The sequence below is a fragment of the Salmo trutta genome, chromosome 5, assembly GCF_901001165.1.
Source record: "Salmo trutta chromosome 5, fSalTru1.1, whole genome shotgun sequence".
Taxonomy (NCBI): Eukaryota; Metazoa; Chordata; class Actinopteri; order Salmoniformes; family Salmonidae; genus Salmo; species Salmo trutta.
The window spans coordinates 42,206,673-42,230,391 of NC_042961.1; the positions used below are offsets into that span (position 1 = coordinate 42,206,673).

The 23,719-nt window shown below is 43.5% G+C and overlaps 1 protein-coding gene across 3 annotated transcripts in view; it reads right to left on the reverse strand.

Annotated features, from left to right (window-relative positions):
• The window catches only part of LOC115194195 (protein Dok-7), a 50,302-nt gene that overhangs the window by 5,509 nt on the left and 21,074 nt on the right, over window positions 1–23,719 (reverse strand). The window contains exons 8-12 of one of the 3 annotated variants that reach the window (XM_029753660.1): window positions 21,800–21,848; window positions 21,281–21,523; window positions 20,855–21,166; window positions 19,790–19,911; window positions 19,003–19,072 (exon numbers count right to left, since the gene is read on the reverse strand). In XM_029753660.1, coding sequence (XP_029609520.1) covers window positions 19,003–19,072; window positions 19,790–19,911; window positions 20,855–21,166; window positions 21,281–21,523; window positions 21,800–21,848 — 796 coding nt within the window. Of the gene's footprint in view, window positions 1–19,002; window positions 19,073–19,789; window positions 19,912–20,854; window positions 21,524–21,799; window positions 21,849–23,719 lie in introns of all 3 variants that reach the window. The other 2 variants (XM_029753659.1, XM_029753661.1) reach the window with 2 other exon arrangements.

Genomic DNA, 23,719 nt, shown 5'->3' on the forward strand with positions numbered 1-23,719 from the left:
TACTAGCAAAACACTGGAAGCAGCTCTTCTTTAGTAAACATGATTAAATCCACACATCAAATTCATCTTTCTAGGTCAGTGTATCTAGCTACTCTCTAAAGCCAAGGGCCATTTTATGGAAGAACAAACACTGCATTAAAGGCACTTTATATATAAAACAGTTATGTTGTGCGTCTGACTGTGAAAACAGTGGGATATCAAAACAGATATATCTCTACACAGACAGCTCTCAACAGACCATGGGAGGATTGACATCACTTTCTTCTGCAGTAAAGTTAGCTAGCTTCCTTCGGGATCTAAAAGCACCAAATACAAATGTTTCACAGATACAACTAGGATAAAACCTTTTATTCAGACATTTGGAACAACACAAATAAATAATCATAACATTTAAAACTATATAAATAAATATAAATATATACAAAAATAAGACTCATAAATATCAAAAAGACGTAACAAAGACAAATAGAAACAAATTGTAGTATATAAATACAAATAAAAAAGAGAATCAAATTATTACCCCATTGCTATAAAAAACACACAAATAAAACTAAATTGCACAAATCCTATATCACACAAATACACAACTATAATAGCACACTTATAAAGAAGATATCCTGATTATTACACTATTGCAATTCAAACAAGAAACACACAAACTAAATTGCACAACTGCCATCTGGCAAGTTCTTCAATTCCTGTGCAAGCTCTCTGCCATCCAATTCTGAGTGATCTTTATAGTTCCATGTAATACACTGCTCAAAAAAATAAAGGGAACACTTAAACAACACAATGTAAATCCAAGTCAATCACACTTCTGTGAAATCAAACTGTCCACTTAGGAAGCAACACTGATTGACAATAAATTTCACATGCTGTTGTGCAAATGGTATAGACAACAGGTGGAAATTATAGGCAATTAGCAAGACACCCCCAATAAAGGAGTGGTTCTGCAGGTGGGGACCACAGACCACTTCTCAGTTCCTATGCTTCCTGGCTGATGTTTTGGTCACTTTTGAATGCTGGCGGTGCTTTCACTCTAGTGGTAGCATGAGACGGAGTCTACAACCCACACAAGTGGCTCAGGTAGTGCAGCTCATCCAGGATGGCACATCAATGCAAGCTGTGGCAAGAAGGTTTGCTGTGTCAGTCAGCGTAGTGTCCAGAGCATGGAGGCGCTACCAGGAGACAGGCCAGTACATCAGGAGACGTGGAGGAGGCCGTAGGAGGGCAACAACCCAGCAGCAGGACCGCTACCTCCGCTTTTGTGCAAGGAGGAGCAGGAGAAGCACTGCCAGAGCCCTGCAAAATGACCTCCAGCAGGCCACAAATGTGCATGTGTCTGCTCAAACGGTCAGAAACAGACTCCATCAGGGTGGTATGAGGGCCCGACGTCCACAGGTGGGGGTTGTGCTTACTGCCCAACACCGTGCAGGATGTTTGGCATTTGCCAGAGAACACCAAGATTGGCAAATTCGCCACTGGCGCCCTGTGCTCTTCACAGATGAAAGCAGGTTCACACTGAGCACGTGACAGACGTGACAGAGTCTGGAGACACCGTGGAGAACGTTCTGCTGCCTGCAACATCCTCCAGCATGACCGGTTTGGCGGTGGGTCAGTCATGGTGTGGGGTGGCATTTCTTTGGGGGGCTGCACAGCCCTCCATGTGCTCGCCAGAGGTAGCTTGACTGCCATTAGGTACCGAGATGAGATCCTCAGACCCCTTGTGAGGTCATATGCTGGTGCGGTTGGCCCTGGGTTCCTCCTAATGCAAGACAATGCTAGACCTCATCTGGCTGGAGTGTGTCAGCAGTTCCTGCAAGAGGCAGGCATTGATGCTATGGACTGGCCCGCCCGTTCCCCAGACCTGAATCCAATTGAGCACATCTGGGACATCATGTCTCGTTCCATCCACCAATGCCACGTTGCACCACAGACTGTCCAAGAGTTGGCGGATGCTTTAGTCCAGGTCTGGGAGGAGATCCCTAAGGAGACCATCCGCCACCTCATCAGGAGCATGCCCAGGCGTTGTAGGGAGGTCATACAGGCACGTGGAGGCCACACACACTACTGAGCCTCATTTTGACTTGTTTTAAGGACATTACATCAAAGTTGGACCAGCCTGTAGTGTGGTTTTCCACTTTAATTTTGAGTGTGACTCCAAATCCAGACCTCCATGGGTTGATAAATTGGATTTCCATGGATTATTTTTGTGTGATTTTGTTGTCAGCACATTCAACTATGTAAAGAAAAAAGTATTTAATAAGATTATTTCTTTCATTCAGATCTAGGATGTGTTGTTTAAGTGTTCCCTTTATTTTTTTGAGCAGTATACTAAGGGCCTCACATTGTTCTGTCAGCTCCTCATTTGAGAGACTTTGGAAGGTTGACAGCACTCCAAACTTCTCTCCCACATTTTCCAAAGTTGCAGGTTGAGGCTGCAGCATCAACAACGAATTTGAAAAATGTCATCCCCAGATTCTTCAGTGCATCACTCAAGGGCTCATCAAATGATTCGTAAGAAAATTGCCGCTTTGTGGACCTCAGACTTCTTTGTTGTAGAACGGTCTCTACATTCATATCCTCGCAAATATCCTTGGCTGACGTTTGTGCAGTCATAAAGCCTGTTGCCCTGTAGTTACTGAGACCTCTCTGTCTTTCTGAGAAGACTGACTGCAACATCCACATTCATACTGGGAGACCGCATCAGCTTGCTCACATGTTGGATCTGGCTCAAGATGTTATACCACACCACTGTACAGATGCTGAAGATGTATGATCCCACCTCCTCTGACAAGGACTGGGCCTCAATTTTTATCACAGGGTCTTTGGTTTGATCCCTCACCTCAATCAGTGCCTCTCTCACCGCTGCTGCCTGATACCGCAGTGGCTCAACACTCTAAACTTTACTCTCCCACCTTGTCTCAGTCCACATCTTCAAAGTGATGTCCACGTGTTTTTTCAGGATGACCCATCGCTGTGTGGAGGCTGAGAACAAGGTGTACAGTTTGTGTAAGATGCCAAAGTAACCTGTGGCATCGACAGAACTTTTAGCAGCATCAGCCACAACCAGGTTCAATGTGTGAGCCCCACATGGCACAAATAGAGCTCTTGGATTCATTTCCAGGAGTCGGGCTTGGACACCTTTGTTTTTGCCTCTCATGTTGGCCCCATTATCATAAGATTGTCCTCTGCAGTCCTCAAAATGAATTTTTAGCTCCTCTAATTTTTTGAGAATCAGGGATGCCAAATGTTGGCCCGTGGACTCCTCTGCCTCCAAAACTCCCATAAAATGTTCCTTTATGTGGGGCTCCTCCTTCAGTGCCACAATTCTAATCACAACTGAAAACTGTTCAGTGTGGCTGACATCTGAGGTGGAATCTAGAATGATAGAGAAGAATGTTGCCAGCTTGATGTCACTCACCATTATTTAAATGACCTTGCTGCTCAACAAATCAATGAGTTCATTCTGTATTTGGTGGCCAAGGTAGCTGGTGGTGTGACTTGAAGTCCCTTTTTGGACAAAGTTAAGGTGCTCTTTCATGACTGGTTCAAATTGTGCCATCAGTTCAACCTCTGAGGATATTTCCATTTGATGGAGAGTACAGTGTTTCTGTGTGTCCCCTTAGTGCCAGATTTCTAATTGCCAGAGACTGCACAATAGCAGTCAGATGTGTCAACACCTCTCTTCATCTTGTCCTCCCATCCTCCATAAGTGCCACCTCGTGCTTATCAATTGTTTCCCCTTTTTTGATCCTAATTGCCAGTTCTTTCCATGTTTTCATGCAGTTTTGGTGTTCTGGACTGCTGCCGTGTGAAGTCAGCAAAGTTTCCAGTCTGTCAATTCTGAGTTTGCTAATTACATTTTCTTCTTAGAAAAGAGTTTGCAGCTGAAGCAGAAGAGGCTGTTGTTTCTTTCAGAATACACCAACCAACTTCTAGGGATATTTTCACCACTAACCAAGGTCTTCCTGAAATACTGGTGGTGGCGACTTCTTCTATCACTCTCATTCCTTGGGAAAACAAAGTTAGGTGGTACCTCACTTGGTCCTCTGCAAACTAGTTGTGTCCGAATCTGTCAGTCAGTACTGAAGGCCAGTCAGCAGGGTCTGTAGACAGTGGTTCATCCTCAGCAGCAGGATTTGGTGAGGATGCTGCTACAGGCATTTCTAATGGGCATTAGTTTACACACGTTATTCACAGAATTTATAGTGGTGGAACATCCCACATACATCCCCAGTAACAATAAAATCATCATTGTTACCTACAATATGGAAACTTAAAACTTAGCAAAAGGGAAATTATTGATTTTCTTTATGTTTTGCAGGGATGCACACATAAACACATGTGCGTGTACCCACACACACACACACACCTGAAGAATCCTGCTGGGGAGAAGTGGAAGCAAATGGGTCTTCATCTGTCATGTCCTAACCAGTAAAGGGGTCATTTTAGTTTGTAGTTTGGTCAGGACGTGGCAGGGATGTGTTTGTTTGTGTGTTTCGGGGTTTTGTTGTATGTTCTATATTTTCTATTTCTATGTTCCATTTTATGTTGTGTATTTCTTTGTGTTGGCCTGGTATGGCTCTCAATCAGGGACAGCTGTACATCGTTGTCGCTGATTGGGAGCCATACTTAGGTAGCCCTTTTTCCACCTGTCTTTTATGGGAAGTTGATTTTGCATTGCTGTGTGTGTAGCCTGAAAACTGTCTAGCTGTCGTTCGGTTTCTTGTTTTTGTTTAGTGGTCAATAAAAGTTAAAGATGAGCACTCAACCCGCTGCGCCTTGGTCCATTCACTACGACGGCCATTACAGAACTTCCCACCACCAACGGACCAAGCAGCGTGGAAGGGAGCAGCACCAGGAGTGGAGCAAGCAGCGTGCTCGGGAGGTGATGGCATCCTGGTCGCTGGAGGTATTAGAGGCAAGAATAGACTTGACTTGGGAACAGCTATTGGACCATTGCAACAGCCTGCCGGGGAAGCAGGTGGAGGTGAAGAGGCAGCCCCCCAAAACATTTTTTGGGGGGCACACGGGGAGATTGGCGGAGTCAGGCATTAGACCTGAGCCAACTCCCCGTGCTTACCGGAAGCGGTGTGGTACTGGTCAGGCACCGTGTTATGCGGTAGAGCGAGCGGTGTCTCCAGTGCACGCTCATAGCCCGGTGCGCTACATCCCAGCCCCCCGCAAGTGCCGTGCTAGAGTGGGCATCCAGCCAGGTAGGAGTATGCCTGCTCAGCACATCTGGCCACCAGTGCGTCTCCTAGGCCCAGGCTACCCTGCGCCTGCTCTACGCACGGCAGCCATCATGCCTCAGCACAGTCCAGTTCGGCCTGTGCCAGCACTCCGCCCGTGCAGGGCTACAGTTACCACCCAGCCAGGACGGGTTGTGCAGGCTGTGCGCTCCAGACCTCCAGTACATCCTCAAGACCCGGTCTATCCTGTGCCTGCTCCCAGAGCCAGGCCTCCTGCATGTCTCCCCAGTCTGGTGAGTCCTGTGCCTGCTCCCAGAGCCAGGCCTCCTGCATGTCTCCCCAGTCTGGTGAGTCCTGTGCCTGCTCCCAGAGCCAGGCCTCCTGCATGTCTCCTCAGCCTGGTGAGTCCTGTGCCTGCTCACAGAGCCAGGCCTCCTGCATGTCTCCCCAGCCTGGTGAATCCTGTGCCTGCACCGAGCCAGGCCTACTGCAAGTCCCGCCAGTCCGGGGCCGCCAGAGCCGCCCGCCAGTCCGGCGCCGCCAGAGCCGCCCGCCAGTCCGGCGCCGCCAGAGCCGCCCGCCTGTCCGGCGCCGCCAGAGCCGCCCGCCTGTCCGGCGCAGCCAGAGCCGCCCGCCTGTCCGGCGCAGCCAGAGCCGCCCGCCTGTCCGGCGCAGCCAGAGCCGCCCGCCTGTCCGGCGCAGCCAGAGCCGCCCGCCTGTCCGGCGCAGCCAGAGCCGCCCGCCTGTCCGGCGCAGCCAGAGTCGCACGCTGCGAGGGTCCCCCGTCCGGGGTCGGCGGCGAGGAACCTCGCTCTAGTGGCGCCACCAAAGTGGGGTGAGCGAGTGGTGGCAGGGGTGTGTTTGTTTTGTGTGTTTCAGGGTTTTGTTGTATGTTCTATATTTTCTATTTCTATGTTCCATTCTATGTTGTGTATTTCTTTGTTGGCCTGGTATGGCTCTCAATCAGGGACAGCTGTACATCGTTGTCGCTGATTGGGAGCCATACTTAGGTAGCCCTTTTTCCACCTGTCTTTTGTGGGAAGTTGATTTTGCATTGCTGTGTGTGTAGCCTGCAAAACTGTCTAGCTGTCGTTCGGTTTCTTGTTTTTGTTTAGTGGTCAATAAAAGTTAAAGATGAGCACTCAACCCGCTGCGCCTTGGTCCATTCACTACGACGGCCATTACATTATCCTCATCCTCAGTCTCAGACAACATTTGTGAAGACACGTGTGGCTGAGGAGGTGAATCGCTCCTCATCTTGAGGCTCCGAGATAATTTCTGAAGAGGCCTGTGTGGCTGAGGAGGTAGATGCCTCCTCATCCTGGCCAGTGCCAGAGGGTGCTCCAAAATATTTCAGAAGTGCCCCTGAATTTGCATTGAAATACTGTATATGAGTCTGACACCCGAAATACATTTGTTGCACAATTAAATATACATGTCATTATGCACAATTTATCAAACTTTCAGAATAGGAACCAAATGAACCATACAACCTCCTTGGCTAATTCTAGGCATAAGACACCCCTTAAGACTCAATATATCACACAAGATACAAAATATCAGCATAATATAGACGTATTTTAAGTTAGCCTACAGCATTGGAAATTCCCCTTACTGAGCTCAGGACCTAGTCAATACAATCACAGAAAACCTTTATGATGTTACCTCAATGAAAGTTAACCAAATCAATAATGTGCTAGTTAGGTTGTAATCGTTTTTTCTGCAGGCTACACACATTATCATGATAAAACTGTGTGAAATTATATCCAATGTTATGTAAGCTAGTTGGACAGAAAACGGAATATTGTCACCCTATGTGTAATAGCAAAGCAAGCAACATATGCTAACAAACAAGTGTTTTACTAGCCTATTTCATTACATGCATAATATTATACTCATAAAGAGATGACATAGCTGCATACCTTTATCTTTTGCACGTTTCTCCTCTTCTTTCCTCTTTTTCCTAAACTGGGAACCTGATGGCTTAGACCTTCTCTTATCCATTTGTGTTGATTTGGCACTTGAGCATCAATACATTACCCATCCCATCCCCCAACACTGTTGACCAAGAGTCAAGACTAAACCAATTCACCTTGGTGGTGTGCAGACTGGTATTATATTATTCTTAATGATTTCGCACAAACCAGAAAAAAATGCAACAATATGTCTGTGAAACTATATATTCACAGTATTATGAATGAATTGTGGTTTATTTGGTAGCATTTCGTAGTGTGACTGATTTTACTAATTGCATTAGTACTGTACAAAGTTAGAGGTGCGCTATTTGATAGATTCCCCCGCTCCCCCTACCTCGGGCTTCCAGTGGGGAGACCTGAGGTCAGCCTACCCCCGCCCCACTCCCCATTTCATACTTCTGAGTGGGAGACCTTCCCAGGCAGTAGCCTTCCTAGCTCACAAACTCAAATCAGGGCGCCCACTCCGCAAAGGTTAATTGACCCACAGTCCCACACAGTGACATGATATCATTGATGTGACGTGCAAATGAGTGATAGGAAACCGATCATGCAAATGTCACCATTCTGAATTTATTTGTGCGGGCACCCCGTGCCGCCTATACCTAAATCCGCCCCTGCCTACAGTGTTTGACACAAGCCTCTGTTTAGTTTAGCTTCTCTCAAAACAGTCAAACTACAGTATTCCTCATGCCAGTCCCTCCAGGATTTGGCCGATTTTTATATATATATATATATACAGTCGTATGAAAAAGTTTGGGCACCCCTGACAATTTCCATGATTTCCATTTATAAATAATTGGGTGTTTGGATCAGCAATTTCATTTTGATCTATCAAATAACTGATGGACACAGTAATATTTCAGTAGTGAAATGAGGTTTATTGGATTAACAGAAAATGTGCAATTTGCATCAAAACAAAGACAGGTGCATAAATTTGGGCACCCCAATAGAAAAATCACATCAATATTTAGTAGAGCCTCCTTTTGCTGAAATAACAGCCTCTAGATGCTTCCTATAGCCTCTAATGAGTGTGTGGATTCTGGATGAAGGTATTTTGGACCATTCCTCCTTCCTAAACATCTCCAGTTCAGTTAGATTTGATGTTTGCCGAGCATGGACAGCCCGCTTCAAATCATCCGACAGATTTTCAATGATATTCAGGTCTGGGGACTGGGATGGCCATTCCAGAACATTGTACTTGTTCCTCTGCATAAAAGCCCGGGTAGATTTTGAGCAGTGTTTTGGGTCGTTGTCTTGTTGAAATATCCAGCCCCGGCTTAACTTCAACTTTGTGACTGATTCTTCAACATTATTCCCAAGAATCTGCTGATATTGAGTGGAATCCATGCGACCCTCAACTTTAACAAGATTCCCAGTACCGGCACTGGCCACACAGCCACACAGCATGATGGAACCCCCACCAAATTTTACTGTGGGTAGCAAGTGTTTTTCTTGGAACGCTGTGTTCTTTTGCCGCCATGCATAACGTCCCTTGTTATGCCCAAATAACTCAATCTTTGTTTCATCAGTCTACAGCACCTTATTCCAAAATGAAGCTGGCTTGTCCAAATGTGTGTTTGCATACCTCAAGCGACTCTGTTTGTGGCATGTGTGCAGAAAAGGCTTCTTCCGCATCACTCTCCCATACAGCTTCTCCTTGTGCAAAGTGCGCTGAATTCTTGAACGATGCACAGTGACACCATCTGCAGCAAGATGATGTTGTAGGTCTTTGGAGGTGGTCTGCGAGCTGTTTTTGACCGTTCTCACCATCCTTCGCCTTTGCCTCTCCGATATTTTACTTGGCCTGCCACTTCTGGCCTTAACAAGAACTGTGCCTGTGGTCTTCCATTTCCTCACTATGTTCCTCACAGTGGACACTGACAGCTTACATCTCTGCGATAGCTTTTTGTAGCCTTCCTCTAAACCATAATGTTGAACAATCTTTGTTTTCAGGCCATTTGAGAGTTGTTTTGAGGCCCCCATGTTGCCACTCTTCAGAGGAGAGTCAAAGAGAACAAAAACTTGCAATTGGCCACCTTAAATACTTTTTCTCATGATTGGATGCACTTGTCTATGAAGTTCAAGGCTTAATGAGCTCACCAAACCAATCATGTGTTCCAATTAATCAGTGCTAAGTAGTTACAGGTATTAAAATCAACAGAATGACAAGGGTGCCCAAATTTTTGCATAGCCTATTTTTCACATCTGATTTAATTTCATACAACTTAATATTGCTACACTAAAAATCTTTGTCTGGACAATACCCCAGTACTCTGAATGGCATGCCACTGTGATCATTTGCTGTGACGACAGAGTAAATTATTATGCAGCCTCAGAGCGGTGCCCAAACTTTTTCATACGACTGTATATATATATATATTTGCGGGCAAAAATGCTTGATTTTGCTGTGGCAATTCTGACATTTTGCATGGCAATATGCAATGATTTTTATCCAATTTGTCACGAAAATGCGTTGACGGGAGAAAACGTTTGTTGACGTGTGGCTTGCTTGATTTTACCATTATGAGGTAAATGTGCAGCGATTGGTTGAAATTGCGAGCCGTCTTCTTGTACTGCGGTGATGGGTCATTTTTATGCAATAATATTGCAATGATTTGACTGTTTTATGCGGGAAATAGTGCGGAGACTTGTCAAATTTGCAAGCCCTCATATAATATACGGGGAATTTATGATTTTGCTAAACAATTTGCGCGGACGGACTGTCATGCATACTAATACAGTAAATACAATTATGTTAGAGTACTAGCGTCCTATCCTGTACATCAAGCTGCCTCACGCTACAGTAAGTAAATAGGCTCCTGCCCTGTAATCTATTCTGGCTCGGACAAAGCTACTTCTACGGTGATTCCTTTCATACATTCCATTTAAATCCTTCAAAATGGCGACATGGACCCCCTAATCAGCTGCGCACCAACAGTTACAGGGCAATATTTCTCCACAGTCATTGCGAAGCCATTAGAGACTGCCAGAGTCTCTGCGGGTCTGTCCTTTGGCATCATCTGTGAGGTCTGATGCCTATTTGATCACATTAGCCGGCCCTCGCAATCACAACAGGCCATAATGGCTGCCCATTACAACAGTGGGCATGCCCACAGCTTAGTGCAGGGGCCCTTTAGACAGCGTTCACACACAGTTAGCCCAGCAGGGGGGAGGCCATTTTGGCAGATGGGTCTTTGTGAAGCAGCACCGCTCTGTGGATTCTCTTTGAAAGTGGATGTCACGGAGGTAACCCCTGGCTAAGATTAGCAACAGAAGCTCAGCACAGTCGACTGCTCCAGCTTTTAGAACAAAGTGCCAATGGTCGGTGCCTATGCAGTAAGCAGGGGCTCTGTGCTTCTATGCTAGCTTTTTGTTTGGGTCACTGGCAGTGAGGATTTGTTTTATTGAGCCCATGTGAAAGATTATGTTGTCACAGACGTTCTGTGAATTTTGAGAAGAACGGTTGTTTTTAATAAGGAGCTAAAGGTGACCAGTTTTGAGAAGCTCAAGGAATTGTGCAGCACATGTTGGTGGGCATAAAAATGTACAGTCGCTAGACAGCTAATGCTTTCATAAGGTTAACAACACTGTCCCCAGTGCTCATGACCAAAGACCTGTCCTAAAGAGTGTTCTGAGTTCTAGAGGGAGTTCTTGCACTAATTAATAATGTTATGGCTCCAACAGGAGGAGGGTGGGAAGGTGACATGGGAACTAAAGCCAGGTGCGGCAGGCAAATGAGCGGTGGAGTGAGTGATGGATGTGGTGCCAATGTGTGACAGCGGTAAGGATAGTGGCCTTCCCTGTAGCTCAGTTGGTAGAGCATGGTGTTTGCAACACCAGGGTTGTGGGTTCGATTCCCACAGGGGGCCAGCACAGAAAAAAAAAATGTATGATATGTATGAAATTGTATGAAATTTATGCATTCACCACTGTAAGTCGCTCTGGATAAGAGCGTCTGCTAAATGACTAAAATGTAAAAAAAATGTAAAATGCAGAACAGGTGTGTAAAGGACTAAGGGGACGTATCAGGAAGTGACTGGTGCTCCCCTGTGTACGCATGTGTGCGTGTTCTTCTCACAGCTGTAGCACAAGAATGTGTGCTTGTTATGCAACATGAGTTACTGAGTTACATAAATACAAAGGCAGAGTGAATCTCTCAGCAATTTTCAAAGGCACAGGTGAGGTGAGCCACTCAGACATGGAAGCAGACAGAGGCCTGAGAAGTATACAGTGTGTTAACAAAACAAGTTCTAACTCACTGTACAATACTTCAATGCATAAAGCTAGCCTGACACAGGCACTACTGTGCATTCACCCATTATTGTCCATTCTGTAATGCTATTTACAGATGTTAGGTAAGGCACTCTAGAGGTCCGATTCAGATAGGGGAAATGTACTCCTTTCTTACGCATGTCTTTCCTTCTCAGCGTAGTTCTCTTGCGTGCACTGAATACCTTTAATTCAACCGCTGAAAACTCTCCCACTTGCTGGCCAACAGAGTTTTCATTCAATAGGGTTTCTGTACATTTTCTAAAGCCATCCCTTCAAATTTGGTGTACCTTTTCATTCGAATTTTCTCTACAGACTAATGCACAAAATATATTGGTGAATAAAAAAATTGTGGTTTGATTCATCCTGAAAGTTGTCAAATGTAATTGTTCAATCGATGAAATATTGGCAGGTGAGAAAAGTGTACAATAGGGGCTAAACAGTAGTGCTATAAAGCTAACCTAATTATCCTTGCTAATCATGGAACTGTGACGACAACAGTCCAGTCGTCATGAACCATGCGCCAGGCTCCAGGTTTAAATGGCTACATATGGTCTGCGTTCCATATTGATTCAAATTGGCTACATGTCCTAAATGATTTGCCAATTTGTAATACGTTAGCCTAATATCATCCACTATTGCTAGCGATCCTCAGGAACAACCACACAAACGTGACAGAGGAAAGAAAGGTAAACTATGTAATGCAATGATGCAAAATGTATGGAAAGTAACACTAAAGTGACAGTTATAAATGTATGTGGGTGTATAACTAACATTGGCTACTGATAGTGGCTAATTTAACACAAAACACATTTTGTAAAAAAATACAGTGAAAAGTCAGAGCATATAATTAAACATTCTAGAAATCCTAAATCAACTCGGTAGGTTTGGCGCTCTGTCATTTGAGCATGGCTACAGAAGCCTATTGCTTGGGTCTCCAAATGTCATTCTTGAAAGTTATAAGGTCAGCATTTCATAAACCTCACTGTGGAAAAGGTGATACTATCACGGATTACAAAGGGAAACCCAGCTGCGAGCTGTCCAGTGACGCGAGCCTACCGGGCAAGCTAAAGAGAGTTTCAAGTTCCTTGGTGTCCCCATCACTAAGGAACTATCATGGTCCAAACACACCAAGACAGTTGTGAAACGGGCACAACAACACATTTTCCCCCTCAGGAGACTGAAAAGATTTGGCATGGGTCCCCAGATCCTCAAAAAGTTCTACAGCTGCACCATCAAGAGCATCCTGACTGGTTGCATCACTGCCTGGTGTGGCAACTGCTCGGCATCTGATCGTAAGGCGCTACAGAGGGTAGTGTGTACGGCCCAGTATATCACTGGAGCCAATCTTCCTGACATCCAGGTCCAATATACTAGGCAGTGTCAGAGGAAGGCACAAAAAGTGGTCAAAGACTCCAGTCGCCCAAGTCATAGACTGTTCTCTCTGCTACCGCACGACAACCGGTACCGGAGCGCCAAGTCTAGGACCAAAAGGCTCCTTAACAGCTTCTACCCCCAAGCCGTAAGACTGCTGAACAATTAATCAAATGGCCAACCAGACTATTTATATTGACACCCCCTCTTTGTTTTTACACTGCTGCTATTCGCTGTTTATTATCTATACATGGTCACTTTACAAATTACCACGACTAACCTGTATCGCCGCACATTGACTCGGTACCGGTAACCCCTGTATATAGCCTCGTTATTGTTATGTAATTTTCTTGTTACTTTTTGATTTGATTATTTAACTTTAGTTAATTTAGTAAATAATAGCTATTTTTTCTTGAACTGCATTGTTGGTTAAGGGCTTGTAAGTAAGCCTTTCACGGTAAGGTCTACACCATTTGTATTCGGCACATGTGATAAATAACATTTGATTTGAAAAGATTTGGCATGGGGCAGATGTTCCTCAGAAAGTTCTACAGCTGCACCATTGAGAGCTTCTAGACTGTGTCGTGTCTTTGGCATCATTAAACTGAAGACTTATTTTTATCAAAAATTCTCTAATTATTATTAGGTGATTAAACTAACTTACTCATGTAACTGTAATTAACTAGGAAGTCGGGGCACCAAGGAAAATATTACAAAGTTATAATTTTCCTAATATAACTTTCAGATATTTTAAAATCTGATTAATGTATTCCAATTAATGAATTATTCTTTACCTCACGTTAGTCTCATTCCAAACGTCGTAAATTGTTGGTTATCTCCACGAACCCAGTCTTCATTCACTATGAGTCATCCATACATTAATTGTTTTTAATCATTTATTTACTAACTAAATAATCACAGAAATGCACACAAACAAAAAGTAGATATAGTTACAAGGAAATGATAGTGGAGTTTCCCTAGTGGGATAAACCGGTATCGTGGCTTGGTGGACAAAAGGGAAGTGGGGGTCGACTGAGATAAAAGACACTACAAAGTGATAAATATTACAATTGAAATGCTAATCCTTTGCACATGAATGCTCACTCATTCGGGAATAATTGCAATCTATATATAAATATATATAGTGTGTCGCCGTGATCTCTGTTGGAAAGTTCATTTCTGTTGGAGAGTTTGTCCGCCCTCTCTCTCTCTGCCGTGGTTAGAATGGATAGTTCAGAATAACATTCAGCAATGTTGTTATAGAATAGATGTTTCGGCGGTTGTCGGTCTTCGCGTTCAATGATGCCAAATTCCTAGCTGCAGACTAGTAATTTGTATCAAAGATTTGTTCTTATTCTGTCGGTTAGATAGTCTCAGAGTTTAACCACATGGTATGGTTAAGAATTCAGCAATGGACTCAAACCTTAGCCCTCTCGTAATTGAGAGAAGCATGGTCTGAAGAAAAATTCCCAAGGTGGGGTTTATATTCGGAAGAGCAGAAAGGGGCAGTCCCATGACGCCAGATCAATGTCTGCGCTCATGGGGTGGGCCCATGACTTAGTTAAACTCCAAAGGGAATTGGAGTTTCCTTCATTAAACAGCCTAAAATCACATTTTATAATTTCACAAATAGTTTCATCTTTACTCATTCATCCCATACAACAATTAGATGCAAGCCCCACAACAGAGACACTTGTATAAACAGGGTTATGGTAATGTGGCTGTATTGTCTCTCATGAGTTTCACAAAATTGTACCAAACGGACCAGTTTGTAGCTGGCTACCTCACCGACCTTTTATACATTCTCCAGAACATGAATATTGTTCAGTTCTCAAGTTCTGTGAGGTGGAATAAATTCCTTTATTCTCTCTATGAAAACTCCCTCTCTCTCTATACTGTCTGGCCATGAGGAAGAATCTCCTCCAGGAATTTATGACCTGCCTAACAGCAGCCTGGGTGTAGGAGAGAGAGAGAGAGGGGGGGATGGTGCTCGCTGTACCCAAAGAGGGCAATGTCATGACAACTGGCTGCATCACTGCTTGGTATGGCAACTGCTTGGCAATCGGACCGCAAGGCGCTACAGAGGTTAGTGTGTACGGCCCAGTAGATAACTGGGGCTGAGCTCGCTCCCTGCCATCCAGGACCTCTATACCAGGAGGTGTCAGAGGAACATGGCCGAGGGAAGAGGTTTAGTGGTGGGGGTGCTGAGAAAATGTTTGTCGACGCCAGCCACCCAAGTCTCTGACCGTTTGAGCAGATACATGCACATTTGTGGCCTGCTGGAGGTCATTTTGCAGGGCTCTGGCAGTGCTCCTCCTGCTCCTCCTTGCACAAAGGCGGAGGTAGCGGTCCTGTTGCTGGGTTGTTGCCCTCCTACGGCCTCCTCCACGTCTCCTGATGTACTGGCCTGTCTCCTGGTAGCACCTCCATGCTCTGGACACTACGCTGACAGACACAGCAAACCTTCTTGCCACAGCTCGATGCTCTGGACACTACACTGACAGACACAGCAAACCTTCTTGCCACAGCTCGCATTGATGTGCCATCCTGGATGAGCTGCACTACCTGAGCCACTTGTGTGGGTTGTAGACTCCATCTCATGCTACCACTCGAGTGAAAGCACCGCCAGCATTCAAAAGTGACCAAAACATCAGCCAGGAAGCATAGGAACTGAGAAGTGGTCTGTGGTCACCACCTGCAGAACCACTCCTTTATTGGGGGTGTCTTGCTAATTGCCTATCATTTCCACCTGTTGTCTATTCCATTTGCATAACAGCATGTGAAATTTATTGTCAATCAGTGTTGCTTCCTAAGTGGACAGTTTGATTTCACAGAAGTGTGATTGACTTGGAGTTACATTGTGTTGTTTAAGTGTTCCCTTTATTTTTTTGAGCAGTGTATTTCTTTCTCAAAATGAATATCTCAAAATAAGACTCTCCCCCTTAATTAAAAACAATTCCGTTCCAAAATACAGTAGATATCGACCTGGCTACAGTAGGCTAGCCAAGACAAATACTAACGTGTATTTTTGTAGCTTTCTTTTTGCAGACTATCAGCAGTAGCCAGCATATTGATAGTATGTTCACTATTGAAGCTTAACTTTTGAAAAATCACTTTCCCTAAAAGAAATAAGCTCACCGAGTAGATTGATGGGCACTTCTTTTACCTCAGGACAATTCGCGTGTGCTGTGTGAACGTAGCTATCAATTTCTGTACTGCTCGAGTGCTTGAGAAGATCTGACTCGTGGGAGCATAGTGGTGCTTGAATGTACGGCCAATCATATGGCTCAAATACGAATAAGAAGACTTTTTCTGCGTGTAGTCTTCAATGGTTTTCAATGGTAGACTGACAGAGTAGGTGAATGTTGAACTGGAATGCAAAACTGTGCTGAGAAGTTAGTGGCCCGGTCGTTGCTGCTTTGAAAGTGGTGTGGCGGCGCCAAGCAATATTGAAATGTACAGAGGAAAATGCTGTCTCGACACACATTTTCCAGCGGCTCTGGGTCTCAATGAAATAGAGTAAGCCTAGGCTGCCAATTCAATGGGCGGAGAATCACATGGCATTTGGGCTTTCCAACGAAATTATCTTTAATATGATTAGGCTATTGTATACCACAGTGTCTGTAAATAAATATTGGTAATGGAAAGAAGTGGCAGGCGCTTAACCAACGTGATTTGAGCTGCAATCAAAAATTTTATCATAGAAAAGGAAAAGGCGCAACGCACGCATAACATAGCCCTTTCCTTTTCAATAAATATTGATAACCTATTTATTTGTCTCTGCTTTCAAATCGTCCCACTCCTAAAAGGTGGGCTATATCCTTTATGCAATACGTAGGTCAAGAGAAAGTGCAAGTGTCTGCTCTCATCATTCTTGCTGCATCAAGTTCAGTAGCTTACCTCTCCTCTCCTAGTTGGGCATGCGTGTGGGAGGGTACTACGCTAACATGGAATTGTTTTAAGATGGTCATGCAATGGATCATTTAGCTATTTATTTTGGAATTTTAGGACCCCTTTAGGACCCCTTTGGTCCATAGAAACGCATTGAATAACACATTCAAAATGGCAAAAAAATATCATAAATCATATGGAATAAGGTTTAAGTGTCTGTCCTATATTTAGGAGATGTAAGAAAGCTCTGGAAATATTTTTGTTTTTTGGACACATAAGCTGTGTTTGAATACTCATACTAACCGCGCTAACCATACTATTTGTGATGTAAATTGAGTATGTAGTATGATTATTGTTCATAGTATGGATATAGTTAGTATGCCAAAAGTTCCCGGATGTCGTACTAAATACGCCAAAATATGAAGTATAGAAGCAGTTAACACTATTTCCGTGCTTTTAGGGCCCATAATGCAATTCTTCTGAATATGGCCGTGGCTTCACAACATTTTCAGATTTGAAGAAAGTGGCAGAAAATATGCAGACAAAGTCCGACGAGACCGGATACAAATTCATTGCAAATGTTAAGAAAATGTTGAGGAAAGTAATAAAGCAATGACTTTTCAAATAAGTTACGTTGCACGTTATGTTGTCTGACAATTTGTTAGCCACGCTATCCTTATGAACCGCATAGCATTACAGCAATATGTACCCGTATGTTAGCTAGTTACCTAACGTTAGTTGGCTACTAATACATCAAACTTGCCAGGCAGTATATTAACTATAATCTAACTAACTATCCAACGTTTATTGACTTCATTATTCACGTTGTTCTTAGCTAAGCGGTATAGTCGTTGTGCGTTCTCAATGGACATTGTTAATTCATCCGATTACAGAGCACTCTCCTCTTAGTGTGCCAGAGTACAGAATAACTGATGAACTTATGAACACTCAACACCCGTTGAATATACGGCCGGTGTCAGTAAACATTGGCAAAAAAAGCGTAATTAAATTGTTGCCGGCAGCACAGTTACAGTCACCGCTCTGGATAACGTGAAAACAGCCTAACCAGCTCTGCTAGGGCAAGTAAAATGGTCAGAGTGAGGTGTTTTCTCATTTGTGTCTGGAAATAGCTAGCAAACTAGATAACATTAGCCAGTTAGCTTGGGTGCTTGACTGCCGTTGTGAGGTCAGAACGCACAGCTCAACCCTACTCTTCTGCCAGAACGTCCAGTGACGCGCTCTGAAAGCTAAACGCTCTGAATTTACAAACGGACAATCTAACAATGCTCTGGATTTAGGAATGCCCAGAGCGCACTCTGGCACTTCAAATTGAATTTAAGAACACACCATAAATCGTAAAATGTCTAGCTAGTCATTTGTTATGCTAACAAGCTAGCAAGAGGTTGCATAGCAACAGCATCAACTTCCGGTAGACAGGCGAAGTGCTAGTACACGCAACTGAAAGGATACCGTTCGGAGAACATCATCGTGTTCGTGAGAGTCTCTCCATAGTGAAGTAATATTAGTTTGTAGCTCAAACGTTTCAGATCCTACAGACAGAAGTTGGCGCATCAGCGTTACCGACTTCAGATGAGTCCTGTGACACTTGCGAGGGTCGTAGAGCAGCAAAATGGAGAACGCCATCATGTTCGTCTCCCCTTTCCATAGAGTCTAGGCCAAACCGTTTGGACACTACAGATGTTATTGTGAGGAGACAGTTTGGACAGCTGTAGCTCGGCCACCTCCCACCGCAGTTGCGGAAGGACAAAGGTGGATTGAGACGCAGCCCAATGCAAAAAAACTGATATCTCTATCTTAAACTGACAGATTTTGATGGGGAATATTTTATTATGTTACTTAGCACAGGTGCTCTTAAATGAAATAGAGTAGGCACTGGACAGGTATCTTTCCAAGGAAATGTACTTCCTAAATATGATTAGGCTACAGTTTACTACATTGCCTGGAAATAAATATTGATCACCCATATTTGTCTCCGTCTGAATATCGCCCCGCTCCAAAAAAGGATATATGTAAAACGCAGCTCAAGAGAAAGTGTCGGCTCTCTCTCCAACTCAGCTCTCTTCAAACTACGTCTAGTATATTGGCTGATATAGCCCAGTAATACTCATAGCCTAATATAATGGGCAAAGTGAGAATCGCTGGTAATTTAACCTATTTCTTAGGATATTTTTGCGGAGTGGGCAGATCCAGTATAAAAACCTGCGAGAGCGGACAGGAGTGGGATGAAGAAATCAGTCCAGCACAGACCTCTACACTGGAACATAAAATGCACTCACCTTCAGTCTCATGAAGGAACCGTTGTTGTCCACAACTGCCCATCAGCTCGTACTTGCTTTTCTCCTCTGGCTGAAAGACACAGCACACAGTAAATAAGATGCTGGTTTCTAAGTGGTAGCTTAGGCTACATCTAACTAAGGCCAAGCCTGAGGCTGGAATTAATTACAAAGATTTCAATCCAAGTTGAGTAAAACAAAATTAAACCGCAGACAAATGCTAATCTCTATTTAACAGTTCACTGGAGGCACTCGAGTTAGATTTAGACTTGACTAATTTGAGTGTACTGAAACCTCACAGACTTGTCTACTTAAGTTGAAAAAAGCATGTAGCCTGAAGTGTCTCTTGTTCTTATTGAAGCTTATTCATGCCTTTCCAACTGAGTCAAGTGTTCCGGTGGTTTTGCTAGTCTCTGGTGTGAAAACATGGTGGAAAGGTGCAGCCTCATTGCCCTCTGCCTGACTGAAAAGTGGGATGTGACTGAGATAACAGTAGTCTGAGCATTACTGACATTAATTTAACATTGTTGACATTTGCCAATGTTTGTTCCACTCATGTTAAATGCCAGTCTCACAAGGAAATGGCATATACTAAATGTATGGGACAATTATAAAAGCAGTATAAACAGCCCAGTCATATCTTGCGTGTAGCTGTTATTAAGGACTTCCATACTGCAGTGTACACCCTCTAAAGTATTCCTCTTTCTTTCATAGACATTGGCCTCACAGGTATTTAATTATAAGTTTGGACCATAGTAAGAAAACAATTGAAACATGTGAGTGTGATGACCTTAAGAGGATTGAGTAATCCCACTTCCTGATGCTCCACCTCTGAACTCTTCTCCAACGCCCGGCTCTCCATGATCTCATACTCGACTTTGTGCCTCTCCTCCTTACTCTTCTGCTTCTTGTCTGGTGGAAAGAGGAAAATAAAGTGCGATTGATGTGCAACAATACAACAGACTCCTATTACACTGCAGTAAAGCCTGTGAGGATCAGATCCCTATATCATGTTCTCCTTTTCGTCTACTACATGCTGTGAACTAATGCAGTCAAAGCGGCGTCTCTCGGTCCCCAAACACACATAACCTGTTTGATCCAAGGATGGGAAACGACTTGGAAGACGTTTGCAAGGGACAGATTAATCATCGTCATACAAGACCGCAACATGTCAGAGGACAGGATATAGCATTACATTGTTGACGTTGTCTAGAGCTCCCTAGTGTGGTTGGGATAAGTGCTGTATTACTCATGGGGATGGCTTTGTTACGAGCACAGCAGCCAACACAGTGGCCCTGATGTCATTTCCAGTACAAATGGAAACCTCCACAAAATCACATAGTCTAAATAACTGTCAGAGCGATGCTATACAATCTGGGGTCATGCTGGACAAATATGACAATTGTCATTTCAGTTTGTAATTTTCTTGTGTACCGTCACAGTCATGTAAAATGCCATTGTATCTAGTCACATTTTGTTTCATACTGCAGCAACTGGTAGAGCTTCTCTGCATCTATCCCAACCTTCAAAGCAGCTCAATCACAAAATGAATATAGCATGAAGAGAACACAGAGGCATCACCAGCTTGCAGAGGGAGGAGAAATAGTCCCCCCAAAAATACAGAGGAAACGAAGAAGAAAGGATATTTTTTTAATTAAAGTCAAAGAAAAGAACAGGGAGGAAAACATTAAAGAAACAGTTTTAGGGACGCGGATGAGAAGGAAGTAAGGAGGGAGGAAGCCAGAAAGGAAGCCAGAAAGGAAGCCAGGAAGGAAGAGGCTGACTTTGTTTGTTAGCATGAAGTTCATTCCATGAAGAGAGGAGAAGAATAAATCAGAAGTGGGCGTTCTCTTACCTTCAACCGATACTGAATGATCTTTCACCTCCAGACATGGAAGGTCTCCATCTTGGAGTGTAGGGTCCAGCAGTTGCACTTCAATAGGCTGCTCTTCGTTAGATGTCTTTTCACAGTCCACACTGTTCTTCAAGGGCTCAGAGGGTAGTGGCTGTCCAAAACATACACCACTGTGGTGCATTTGATCAACCTGAAGGACAAAGCTGTTCCGGGGAAATGCTGGTGTCTCCCAAGGAGGTGGATGGCATTCCTCCCCTTTCTTGCACTTGAAGCAGTTTTCGTAAATGATAGTCCCCTTGTCCCCTTGTCTTGCTGAGTTCAGATCATGCAAAAGTTCACAGTTGATAACAGGTTGTTGGGATCTAAGCTCACGTCCCAAAATAGAAGCCATTGACTCATAAAGATTCAGTTTGTTTGTCTTTGTACCTGGCTCTCCGGATGTGCCGCCGTAGCCTACTAGGTCTGCTAAGAGGTCAGCTAATTTCCCCTTGCCTTTCTTCTGTAGAGGTGCTGATCCCTCATTCCTCATCTTTAGCTTCTCAGAGCTGTGATTGGTCACTGAGGCAGGTGAGGACGTGGTCTCTGTAGTTTTCCTCAGTGCGTCAACCTTGATATATTCTGAGGAGCTGCTGTTGGGTCTGCACGGGCACTTATCAATACTTTCACCTGCTGGATTTTCAAAATGGGAGGTTCTGAGGCAATTGCCAATCCTCAGTCCATAGGTTATGTCCTTGGAGCTTAACACATCTCATTTCTAGTTATACAGGTTAGGAAATCTGCACATCGGTTTAATAATTCATCGGATTCATTCATAAGAACAAACTACTTATCTAAACACGCTGCAAAGTAAACACAGGTCTGAAAAATCTATTCATGCTTGGACAGGGATATTGAAGGGAAATCATGGCATCGGGTGCGCACACACAACTAGTGGAGCTGACTTACCTGGTACGGCTGGCATTGCTGAGCCCCCAGTGTAGGAGAGTGGAGTCCCCTGTGAGAAGATGAGGAAAGAGAACATCTTCAATAACTAGATGAAACAGTGTCAGCAGGTACAGTTCCTTTCACAATATTATTTTTGTGCCAGAGTCTATCAATGAATACTGCTAAGGCATTGTCTATTGGTAAAAACATGAGAGTTGCTATGGCTTGTTCACATACAGTTACAATGAGTTATTGGAACCCTTGGGCCCTTAAGGGTCTTTGTTTTCCTAGCTGATAACTGAGGTTGAGTATTACAACTGTGTTGATAGATGTCCACCCACACAATGCTTTATCCCATACGACTGGTGCTAGGTAACTAACAGAGGAATTGTTGCACTGTAAGGCTGGAGCTTAACATCACTCTCGGGAAATATCTTTCAAAGAGACTGAATGCTAGACTTAATATAAGTCAGAGGAAACAACTGACATTTTATTTTTGTTTTCTACAAAGATCATCAGAAATGAACCTTGATAAATGTGTCTCTCCAACCAATTTTGGATGATTAATATCTAAATGCACCACCAGCAGATGGGGCTCTAGGTTTAAACGATCAACAGAAAGTCACTCATATACGGGGTAGTAAAAAAACATAAACATCAATTGAAGTTGTTTCATCAGAGAGTAAAACAGACCCGCTTTGACCAAAGAAAAGCACTTTGTTTTATGTTTGAAATTCTGATGGTCTGACATTTTATTCATTGATTTGGATGTCTTTTTAATATAATCAAAAGCAATGCTTAATAAAAGAGGTATATTTTGGATGACAAAGAAAAGATCAATGACTATAATCAGTTATTTTATTCCACAGATCATTTTTTATGAATAAATTGGGATCTAATCACATGTCATACTCTGTATGAATATGTCCTTTTTCAAAGTATATGAGTATGAGGCTTTACGGTGTAAATCACTTGTAAATGAGATTCATCTTCAAAGATCAAACGAAAGGGATATCCTTTCTTGTTTCCATAACAAGCAAAGACAGTGGAAGAAAAAGTTTGTAACGAGAAGTTAGAATGAATTTCTTGCACTTGGATGACCTCAAAGAGAGAGAAGAAGAGCATCAGTTTGAAAAGCCCAAGACAACCCAGACTGATAGTGCAATCCCAAAATGGAGGTCCAATTAGAAGAGCAGTAACTATGGTGACACAGAGGCTCTTATGAAGACACTTCTTACAGAGATGGGAGTCTTTGAGAGCCTATAAAAACAACATCTACGCACAGAGGAGCATGTCCTGACCTTTGTGAGTGAAAGAACAGATAGAACCTCAAATGGCTAGTAGAGTGCACACCTTGCCAGACAGACAGGCAGCAAGAATGTTAATGTTCCAACACCAATTGCTGTGAGATTTCACAGTAAAGGCCATATTGACAGCTATAGCCGACAACAGGTGATACCAAGATGACTAAGCCTTACTTGCAGTCATACAAGCTGTTATAAAGACTTGTTATACAAGAGGAGCAGAGCTGCAGAAAGCACTGAGTTGGGAGTTGGACGGACATGCTACAGTAAATGAGAGTGGGAGGGAGCTATGTTTTTTAATGCAAAGATTCAGATACAAACCAAAAAGGAAGCAATTGCCATACATTTTTCTGTCAAAGACCGCTTTGTTTGTGAATCTGAATGATGAAGTCTAATCGAAAGCTGCTGACAGTATTTTTGTACTTTGGTAGTTGGTACTCATGAGACAAACAAAGCAATACTGAAGAAATGTAACATTTTGTCCCAAACTGTATCAATTTGATGATGATAAAAGTGAGATGAACCAGTGGAATACAGTCAATTGGATGAAAATAAACAAAGGGTACACTTTTCAACCATAGATTAATAAAAGTAACCAGGGCAGCATCTCAATTGTATTTCCTTAATTCCTCGTGTC